We start from the raw sequence: 10726 nt of genomic DNA, 5'->3' as shown, positions 1-10726 counted from the left end.
TTCATTCATGGCCTTCCACGATCGACACGACTCTGTTATCTTCTTCTTCAGCTGAAGAAGAAAGGTTTGGGAAGCTACTGAGCAGAGCAGTGCTCCTCTGTGCGGTTACACGGATGGAGACCGCTCTCTCGTGTGCTTCGACTCGATTTATTACTTCTTTGTGTAAGCCTTCTTCGTTTCCGTACTTTGGTTGTGACATTGCTGTTGGCAGGTTTGGTAATGTCGCGAACATCGTTTTGTTGCTATCTATTTGTCAGATCATGATAAGCCTGGCGCTATTCGAAGAAGTTTTCGGAGTTCGTTTGGTGGCCGATTTTTGTACAAGAACTCGATTTTGACAATACGCAGTAGGAATGTCTCAAGGGGCCGCGGAATTGTTTCTTCTGTGGTTCGTATATTTCGACTTTTCTTATTGTTAATTTGATGCTAACTTCTATCGTAGAATTAATTTAATGAAGAGAATTGTTTTAGTTGATCTTTAGCCGTTACTTCCCGTACTAATGCATAAGAATGCTAATCTATCCCTAGGAATATATAAGTGTATTAGAAGTACTCGTCTTATGCTGTTGTGCCTTATTATGTGGTTTCTCTTTGCATCATTTGGAATCGTGTTTCATATGCTGTTGTAGATCACAATTTGATGAATCAAAGAAAAGGCTAATATCATCAATTTTGATTATAAACACTACTGAAACACTTTGCAGCTTGGAAGGAAAGTTAAAAAAGAGACCATCATTCCTGACCCCGACTACCGCATCCCAATTGTGCTTCTCGGTAGGTGACTGAACTGGTTGCATTGAATTTCACTGTTCCAGTCCACTCTTATTGATTGTGAGATGTGATCCAAATTCATGCATTGGCACCATAGACCAATCAGTTTGCTTTGCATAGTTTTCCAACTGACGGGAATTAACTTATGCAAGCTATATATAAAGTTATGAGCCTCCAACATTTTGCAGGGATGGCTGGTGGTTTTGTTTATGTAGATAATTTAGCAGCAGCAGTTCCCATCGGCCTACTCGGCTTGCTCCTTTTAGTCCAGGTAGCACAAATTTTACCACAAACTTATTCTGTAATCTGTACAAATATTACCTTTCTACCTCCTTTCGGAATTTATCCAATTAAATTGTGTTTTTGGAGTTGAAAATGTATTGTCTTGATAATTCTTTTCATAACACATCCTCATTGTGTTGCACTAACATTGGGATATATGTTCTGTTTTGTATTTTTTTTGTTCCAGAGTACAAGAGTGAGATTTGTCTTTGATGGGGAGGCCTTGGTTTGTTTACTCAACCCAAAACAATATATATGCTTACCACATCATTAATACACATAGTTGATAGAATTTCCCATGCTGTTGTTATTTTGTTGATGCCAGAATCACAATTTGCAACAGTTTTTGTTCTGTCAAATTCTTGTGTCTTGCTGTAGAAAAAAATTAGCAAGTTATTACACTCTTTCAGACAATTTATAAAGAAATTGCCTTTCCCAGTTCTATTTTTCATTTTTTTTCCATTATGTTCATCAATTTTCAGAAGATAGATACTTCACTGATCTCACCTTCTTGTTTGCTTGAAACACTGGTGCTAAGGTGCATTTGGTTAGTAGTTATGAACTAAAAACAATGTCGAAGTTTCAGGGTTAAAAAAAATAAATAAATTGCTACATATTGTTATGCAGATCATTGTGCAATTCTCAGTATCTTAGGCGGTAGACTTTCTTGCATGTGCATATTTGTTGGAAAGTGTTTTGTACAGCAGACAACAGATCTGTATACATGCATAGACATGAGATTCTTTATAATTATTCATCATCAGTTATGAGTTTATGACAGGAGGTAAAGATTGGAAACGAGCTTGAAGAGTCAGGTGAAAATGCTTTTGTAGGTGGGAAAAATCGATGGAAGTAAGTAGAATCACATTACCCTGATCCTTAATTTGTCATGTATAGACATTATATTTTACCATCACACAAACTTACAGATATTCAACATTTGTTAACTGGGAGCTCTGGTGGCCTTCATTTCCAATCTTAGTTTATTTCAAGGAGATTCAAACAAAACCTGAAGGACAAATACACTTTTTCCCTGTGATTTTCGTAAGTTTCTCAATATTTTACGATCTTCTTTGGTTATGAATGAAATATTATTCCCTTAACTAATCGCTTTTGGCTATACTATTTATTACCGATTGCAGAATGGTAAACAACTTTACGATGTTATGGTGGAAAGATGTGGTGCTTCAAAAACTAGCGGACCAAAATAGTTGAATCGAATAGTCGATATTGTTGTCCAAATATTTATGTTTTCTTGTATAGATGTTGGAATATACGTGAAGTAATGGTAAATAGTCACATGTAATCCTCTAAAGCAGAGTCATATACCCCTTGAGATTTGTTTCACATCTTTTACCCTTTCTCAATTTATGTTTAGGAAAAACTGTATTAATTAATTATTGCATTCACCTCAAAAGGCTTTCTTTGATATTCAATACTTCACAAAGGTCAAAAGGTTACAGATAAACTAATTTGCCAAAGAATGGTTAAAGTCTTGTGTATGTAGGTAGAAAACCAAACTTCATCCTAAGTATTGCACGAAATCAAAAAAATTATTGCCTATATATATATATATGAATATCGATCGAAAAAATCAACATTGGGAGATCAAGACTGGAACTTACAGCATTGGATAACAAGAATCACGACATTTGTTCGCCCATACAATCTATCCAGATTGCTGCAAGAAGTTGATCCCCCTCCCTGTGCTCGAAAAACAATCAGGAGAATGCATCGCCGGGTAAATTAAGAATGTTAGTTTCTGTGGAAAATGTTGTCTGAACGAGTCGATAATTTCAATCCGTTTTGGTGCAGTGCGCGTCTGTGCCGTGCTGCACGCACTGCTTGTAACCCAAACCACGAAGAAAGGAGCGTATCTCTTGGGAACTGCTGTTGCTTGCGGCTAACAAGCGCTCGTCTTCTTCGTATATTAGGTATGGCGCTTCGCTTTTCTCTCTCGACAATAATTTTGATGCCCCCTTTAGAACATGATGCTCCCACCCCTGGACATCTATTTTAATCATAAGCACCGGCTCTGACTCTCCGATTACTTCATCGAGAGGAATGGACTTGACCTGAAGCGCAATCTCTTCATTGGATTTGAATGCCAATTTGGCGCCAGTGGCCGAGACTGCGCTGTTGTCAAGTCGACCAACCAACTAAATAATTTACATGCACACAAAAGCGAAGTAATTAAGAGTCGATCAATGAAATTGAATGAAAACAATACTAGAATGGTTGAACTGATCACATATTACTGAGTACAAAAAATGACATTCCAAAGACATAGATCATCCTAATTTCTTGAGAAGATCATCTTAAAGAGACATCTATCGAATGATTCTAACCATAGAGATACGCGGTTCGTCGTGTAATGCATATTAAAGCAATTCCATCTTCTCTAGCTAAACCAAGAATTCCTTACATCTCCTCATCTAAAAAATTTCCACTTGGATACTTTAAAGAAGTTTTTCGAAACTGAAAATTACAAAAACTCAAAGATGTTATCATTAGAGCCTTCTTTAGCATATGTCCACACAACAAAACTAGCCATACTTATACAGATTAGGTAAATACAGCAGGAAGAATCCAATCCAATCAACAAAACCTAACAAAAAATCCACATCAAAGAACCAAGAATTATACACACAAGAAGAATCCCATTTCGAGAAAAACCAAAGAAAATCAATGATACCTTATGGAATGTGATGTTCCCAGTGGCATCAGAGGCTGCAGCCTCGAACACCTCCACGAACTCCTCAACCCTATTAAAGTAAATCCCATCACAGATCCTCTGTAAATTCTCAAAAACAGGCTCAAATGCCAACACCTTGAATCCCATCACAGCTGCAGCAAAGCTAGCCATTCCTACATTAGCCCCAATATCGACAAAAACCCCACTCCTATTTTCCGATCTCATCTTCCCCAACAATTCCTGCACTGTGGCGGATATGTCCGGCCGGCGGAACGCCTTCCCCTTAAGCGTCCTGACGATGTTCTTATGGGGCTTCTCCGGGAGATTCCCGAAGTCCGATAGAGAATACATGAAAGGGAAATTGAGACCCTCAACGGTGTTGGCGAAAACGGGGTGGGCTTGTGGGGCATTGCGGCAATTGAAAGGATTGATGGGGCGGGTAGAGATTGAAGGTCTGCGGAATTTGGTTTGGGGAATTTTGGGGGAGTTAGGGTTTTGGGTGGAGAGGTAGAAGAAGAAGAGGAGGAGGAAGGAGGTGGAGACGAAGAGGAGAAGGGTCTTTGGGGTCAGAATTTTAGTGGGGTGGGTTCTTCTCCAGGCATTGGCCATGGACAATTGGGAATCAAATCTGTAGAAATTTATGAAACCCTAGATCTTGAAAACCAATTCTTTGTCCAATTACCAGTCTACGGTCTGCACAGTTCACTGAGAATCAGTGTCCCGTGACTCTCGAATTAATCTGACCTGTGATCTTCTGAGTGTAGGTTTAGGAGGAGGAGGAGGACGATGTCACAGATTAAATCTAGTGGATTAAGGTAATTTTAGATACTTTAATAATAATGAAGTTTTGGGATAGGCTAATCAATAAAATAATAGAATTCTTTTTAGATTTTATTTTTATTAATGTGAAAAATAATAAATAAAATAAAATTCAGGTGAAGCTTTGTTAAAAAGGGGCATTATGCCAGAAAAGTAAATTATTAATAAAATTGTGGGGATACTCCTAACTCTACCAAATTCTTAAATGACTTGGTGAATTCATCCCCTAACAATTATCCATTCTCTTTAATTAGTTTGCCATACCTTTTCTGCATTAATGATTCCTTGTAATTAATTTGCTTTCCAGGTTAAAACTGATTCATCTCTCCAGAGTCAAGCTGCATTTTGCCTTCAGCATTCATATAATATATATATATATATATACACATTTTCTACAATATATATATGTACACACAGAGACATACAATCAACAGTTCCATGGTGAGAAATTTATTCAATAATTAATTCCTGGTTCATTTCTTCACATTGTGTAGCAGAGATTTAACAATCTCGAGTTTGTTACATTTTCAGGATATATCTGGAGCAGTGCTATTCATTCTGGCTTTGGCCCTCTCTAACAATGGCTCCCCAAGAAATGTGTTCCATGTTTATGGAAAAGAATTCAATGTGTTGGACTATGGAGCTATAAGTGATGGCCAAACTGAAAATTCCAAAGTATTTATTTACTTAACACATACTCCATATAGATACAAATATATATTGCAGTTAATGTGGTTGTGTGTGTGATTCAATTGATTTGAAGGCATTTGGTGAGGCATGGAATGCTGCATGTGGAGATCCAACCCCAACCCCCCAACTCATTGTTCCATCAGGGCACACATTTTTGGTGAACCCCATCATGTTTCGAGGTCCATGCCAAGCCCCTGGAATCGATTTCGCGGTAGGTACATTGCTACTTAACTTACTGTTATGTGAAATGACTTTAAATCGGTTTCAAGAATTGGACTGGACTAGAAGGGATTAACTTGACTCAAGTGAACAGTTATAAGTTTTTGTAACAGTCAGTGGGAAACTAATCAATTAAGTAATTAACTAAATAAATGAGATTGACATTGACATTGGCATTGGCATTGGCATGAATGTATGCAGATTGCAGGGACAATAATAGCTCCAGACAGCCCTGGATTTTGGGATGGAAAAGATGCAAGCCAATGGCTGGTATTTGAGGGTGTGAAGGGGCTCAAAGTGGATGGATATGGCAATGGCACCATTGATGGAAGGGGAAAGGCCTGGTGGGATCAGTCCTGCAGATATAATCCCCAGCTGGTCTCTGTCCAACATTATGCAATACTACAATTTTCAACGATTCTATTATTTTCTACATAGATGAAATTTAACATTGAACTTCATTTTTCAGAAAACTTGCACGACGTTGGCTCCCACTGTAAGTGTTATTTGGGCTTGAAGATGGTGTTTGTATGTAGTCAGTCTCTTATGAAAAGGTGCATGCGTCGTCGTAACAGGCGCTGAGGTTTTTATCGTGCGATGGGAGCAGCGTTAGGAATGTGGGTTTGAAAGACAGTGCGCAGGCACATGTTCTCATCACCGGCTGCAATGGATTCGACGTAAACAATGTGGTAATAATGTCTCCTGAGAGCAGCCCCAACACCGACGGCATTCATATCCAAGACACTCAGCATCTCTCCATCTCCAATTCCAGCTTCGGCGTCGGTGAGTCTGTCTGTCATCTTCTTCACATACAAAGTTCCTTCAATATGTATGTAACAAACACAATGTGGTTAATAAATCTGTGTGGATGGAAGCAGGGGATGATTGCATATCAATTGGGGATAGAATTAGGGATATTAACATACAGAATGTTAAATGTGGACCTGGTCATGGCATCAGGTAAATATTTTATCTTACTCTAAAATAATGTTTACTAAACTAATTATTTTGTTGTTTGTTGTCATCATCATTATTATTGTTATTGGATTGGATATAGCATTGGAAGCCTGGGAAGATCAGGAAATTACGTTCAAGTAGAGAGGATTTTTGTCACTAATGCTTACTTCACTGGTTCCACTAATGGAGCTCGGATTAAAACATGGCAGGTATATACATGCATGCATATATATAGAGATATATACAATGACCATGCTTTTTACCAAGCTAATAATAAGCTAATTGGATAGGTCGGGAGAGGATACGTGCGCAACATTAGATTTGAGAATCTCACATTCGACTCTGTTAAGAATCCTATAATCATCGATCAAAACTACTGCGAGGTTAGGGATGCTTGCAAAGAGCAGGTAAAATAAAAAGATCAAGATTCTTGTCTAAGTAGTTTTACCTTGGTTGGATCAGACTAGCCCAATGCCTAAAAATCTCTCTTTACGACAGGAAACTGGAGTGCAGATAAGCCAGGTAGTTTACAGGGGAATGTCAGGGACATCAAGCACTGAAATTGCCATTAATCTCAACTGCAGCAGCTCGGTTCCATGCCATGGAATATTGATGGAAGACATACACTTGACATCAGCCATGGCTGGCAAAGAAGTCACCACATATTGCAGAAATGCACATGGCAATGTAACAGACGTCGCCCCGGATTCCACCTGTCTGCTAGACTGACATTCTTATGGTTAGAAGTGAGGATGAAATAATGTGAAACCAGAAAGCATTTCACCTGTGTATCATTTAGTGTCCATATACATATTGTTTTTGGTTGAAATGGCAAATTATGATCAATATAATGTGTCTACATGTTTGGAATACAAATTCAAGCAAAAAGAAAATACAATGTAGGAAGCCAACTATTGGAAGTCCGGAATCTTAATCATTCATATTGGAAAAATGTGAAACTACTTCACAATGAAATACAGGGCAACTCATAAGTCAAAAAAGTTGGAAACAGAATACATTCTTGCATTTTATCTTAAGCTAAGATGGCCTATTAGAAGCTCTAAAAAATATATTGTGCTACAAGATCAAATATCTGGAAATAATCGATTGATACAAGTATTATATAGTTTATGAAACAAAATACACTCATCTGGTAAGGAAAGAAATGAATCGTATATTCAAGACTAGCAACAGCATAAATGACCAAAAGGCAAGGAAACAAACATGAATCGTTTCCACCTCTGGCGAGCTTTGATCATGTTCGAAAGGCTTCAGTAAATTTAGATAGGGTATTACCTTGCTTAGTATACCCACAGCAAGATTGAGTAGTTCCATTGTCAGTTCATCATCATTGAAAAGATTTTCCTGGAGAATTTGATCAAACAGCAGCTGATGACCCTTGATGAACTCTATTATTTCACTGACAACTTTATTCTTCACCTACAAGACACCCAGGCCATCAAAGAGTAAACTATGATAAAATCATTAAACAAGAAGGTAAAAGAATAAGGAAAGCCAACAATGTCTAAAAAGGCGATTAATATACTGCATTAGAATACATTTATGTATACAATGTAGCTGGTACAAAAAAATAAAAAAATACAGCAGGTGAACCCTTGTAATAAAAATGGAATTATGTCAAAAAAATAAATTATATAAAAAATGGCCATGGATCGAATGCTGATTTAAATATTCAGAACCCAAACTAAAATCGTTGAAAATCATTTGATTTACTTGATTTAATTATGTTATTAATATAAGAAAATTAAATTTTTAAGTAATGAGTAACATGTGCTGAAGAAAAAAAAAAAGCACTCAATCCCTGTATTAAAATTGTGGAGATTCTCCAACTCTTACCAGATTCTTAAATGATTTGGTGAATCCATCCCCTAAAAATTAATTATTCTCTTTAATTAGTTTGTCAACCTTTTCTGCATTAATGATTCCTTATAATTAATTTGCTTTCCAGATTAAAACTGATTCATTTCTCCAGAGTGCAGCTGCATTGTGGCAACAAGGCTCTTCAGCATTCATATATATATATATATATACATTTTATACAATATATACATGTACACACAGAGACATACAATCAACAGTTCCATGGTGAGAAATTAATTCAATAATGAATTCCTGGTTCTTTTCTTCTCATTGTGTAGCACAGATTTAACAATCTCAATTTTGTTACATTTTCAGGATATATCTGGAGCAGTGCTATTCATTCTAGCTTTGGCCCTCTCTAACAATGGTTCCCCAAGAAATGTGTTCCATGTCTATGGAAAAGAATTTAATGTGATGGACTATGGAGCTAAAAGTGATGGCCAAACTGAAAATTCCCAAGTATTTATTTACTTATATATGGTTGGAAATCAATACTTCCCCACATATATATTGCAGTTAATGTGGTTGTGTGTTTGATTCAATTGATTTGAAGGCATTTGGTGAGGCATGGAATGCTGCATGTGGAGATTCAACCCCAAACCCCAAACTCATTGTTCCATCAGGGCACACATTTTTGGTGAACCCCATCATGTTTCGAGGTCCATGCCAAGCCCCCGAGATCCATTTCGTGGTAGGTAGTTTGCTACTTTCCGCTGACACTCAACTGTTATATGAAATGATATTAAATCGGTTTCAAGAATGGCCTTTTGTTTCAAGAATTTGATTGGACTAGAAGGGATTAACTTAACTTGACTGACGTGTATACCAAAGTTTGTGTTTTTATACCAAACTATGATTGACATTGACATTGGCATTGGCATGACTGCGTGCAGATTGCAGGGACAATAATAGCTCCAGACAGACCTGGTTTTTGGGATGGAAAAGATGCAAGCCAATGGCTGGGATTTGAGGGTGTGAAGGGCCTCAAAGTGGATGGATTTGGCAATGGCACCATTGATGGAAGGGGAAAGGCCTGGTGGGATCAGTCCTGCAGATATAATCCCCATCTGGTCTCTGTCTAAGATTATGCAATACTACAATTTTCAATGATTTTATTTTTTTCTACATAGATGAAATTTGACATTGAATTTCATTCTTCAGAAAACTTGCACGTCGTTGGCTCCAACGGTAAGTGTTACTCGGGCTTGACGATGGTGTTTATATGTATGTATTCATTTCTTATGAAAAAAGATACGTCGTCTGTTAAAAGATGCGTCGTCTTAACAGGCGCTGCGGTTTTTGTCGTGCGATGAGAGCATTGTTCGGAATGTGGGCTTGAAAGACAGCGCGCAGACACATATTCTCATCATGGGCTGCAATGGATTCAACGTAAACAATGTGGTAATGATGTCTCCTGGGAGCAGCCCCAACACCGATGGCATTCACATCCAAGACACTCAGCATCTTTCCATCTCCAATTCCAGCTTCGGCGTCGGTGAGTCTGTCTGTTATCTTCTCCATGTACAAAGTTCCTACAAATGTAACAAACACAATGTGCTTAATAAATATGTGTGGATGGAAGCAGGGGATGATTGCATATCAATTGGGGATAGAATTAGGGATATTAACATACAGAATGTTAAATGTGGACCAGGACACGGCATCAGGTAAATATTTTATCTACTCTAAAAAGTGTCTACTAAACTAATTAATTTTTTTGTTTGTTGTTATCATTATTATTATGATTATTGGATTGGATATAGCATTGGAAGCCTCGGAAGATCAGGAAATTACGTTCAAGTAGAGAATATTTCTGTCACTAATGCTTACTTCACTGGAACCACTAATGGAGCTCGGATTAAAACATGGCAGGTATATAAATACATACTTATACATAGAGATATATACAATGATCATGCCTTGTACCAAGCTAATAATAAGCTAATTCGATAGGTCGGGAGAGGATACGTGCGCAACATTAAATTTGAGAATCTCACAGTGGACTCTGTTAAGAACCCTATAATCATCGATCAAAATTACTGTGAGGTTAGGGATGGTTGCAAAGAGCAGGTAAAATATAAAGATCAAGATTCTTGTCTAAGTAGTTTTACCTTGGTTGGATCAGACTAGCGCAATGCCTCAAAATCTCTCTTTACGACAGGAAACTGGAGTGCAGATAAGCCAGGTAGTTTACAGGGGAATGTCAGGGACATCGAGCACTGAAATTGCCATTAATCTCAAGTGCAGCAGCTCGGTTCCATGCCGTGGAATATTGATGGAAGACATACACTTGACATCAGCCATGGCTGGAAAAGTGGTCACCACATATTGCAGAAATGCTCATGGCAATGTAACAGATGTCGCCCCGGATTCCACCTGTCTGCTAGACTGACATTCTTATGGTTAGAAGTG

At 37.8% G+C, this 10726-nt stretch overlaps 4 protein-coding genes across 5 annotated transcripts; 3 read left to right on the top strand and 1 right to left on the bottom strand.

Moving 5' to 3' along the window:
• On the top strand, nucleotides 1–2420 carry LOC127251380 (uncharacterized). 2 transcript variants are annotated; one of them, XM_051275045.1, is made up of 8 exons: nucleotides 1–162; nucleotides 258–388; nucleotides 705–774; nucleotides 960–1042; nucleotides 1241–1279; nucleotides 1835–1905; nucleotides 1983–2097; nucleotides 2196–2420. In XM_051275045.1, the coding sequence occupies exons 1-8, from the start codon at nucleotides 114–116 to the stop codon at nucleotides 2262–2264; spliced, it is 627 nt and encodes a 208-aa protein (XP_051131002.1). In that variant the 5' UTR covers nucleotides 1–113; the 3' UTR covers nucleotides 2265–2420. The 2 variants fall into 2 exon arrangements, with proteins under 2 accessions (XP_051131002.1, XP_051131003.1); XM_051275046.1 differs by lacking the exon at nucleotides 1241–1279.
• LOC127251379 (uncharacterized) lies at nucleotides 2196–4491 on the bottom strand. Its single transcript, XM_051275044.1, has 2 exons — nucleotides 3749–4491; nucleotides 2196–3212 (listed from the first exon to the last, which is right to left on the bottom strand). The coding sequence occupies exons 1-2, from the start codon at nucleotides 4355–4357 to the stop codon at nucleotides 2850–2852; spliced, it is 972 nt and encodes a 323-aa protein (XP_051131001.1). The 5' UTR covers nucleotides 4358–4491; the 3' UTR covers nucleotides 2196–2849.
• LOC127251378 (polygalacturonase ADPG1-like) lies at nucleotides 4417–7309 on the top strand. Its single transcript, XM_051275043.1, has 11 exons — nucleotides 4417–4563; nucleotides 4875–5008; nucleotides 5099–5242; nucleotides 5331–5468; nucleotides 5678–5854; nucleotides 5946–5972; nucleotides 6052–6259; nucleotides 6355–6436; nucleotides 6534–6642; nucleotides 6724–6840; nucleotides 6932–7309. Exons 2-11 carry the CDS (start codon nucleotides 4973–4975, stop codon nucleotides 7160–7162), a joined length of 1269 nt encoding a protein of 422 aa, XP_051131000.1. The 5' UTR covers nucleotides 4417–4563; nucleotides 4875–4972; the 3' UTR covers nucleotides 7163–7309.
• A 1137-nt stretch (nucleotides 7310–8446) lies between these two features.
• Nucleotides 8447–10706, top strand: LOC127251538 (polygalacturonase ADPG1-like). Its single transcript, XM_051275269.1, has 10 exons — nucleotides 8447–8539; nucleotides 8630–8773; nucleotides 8868–9005; nucleotides 9208–9384; nucleotides 9476–9502; nucleotides 9602–9809; nucleotides 9900–9981; nucleotides 10078–10186; nucleotides 10268–10384; nucleotides 10476–10706. Exons 1-10 carry the CDS (start codon nucleotides 8504–8506, stop codon nucleotides 10704–10706), a joined length of 1269 nt encoding a protein of 422 aa, XP_051131226.1. The 5' UTR covers nucleotides 8447–8503.
• The last annotated feature ends 20 nt before the right edge of the window (nucleotides 10707–10726 follow it).

The sequence above is a fragment of the Andrographis paniculata genome, unplaced genomic scaffold (assembly GCF_009805555.1).
Source record: "Andrographis paniculata isolate CXL003 unplaced genomic scaffold, ASM980555v1 Contig45END, whole genome shotgun sequence".
NCBI classification, from domain to species: Eukaryota; Viridiplantae; Streptophyta; class Magnoliopsida; order Lamiales; family Acanthaceae; genus Andrographis; species Andrographis paniculata.
Note: the sequence above shows the minus strand (reverse complement) of the source record. Positions and strands in the feature narration are given on the sequence as shown.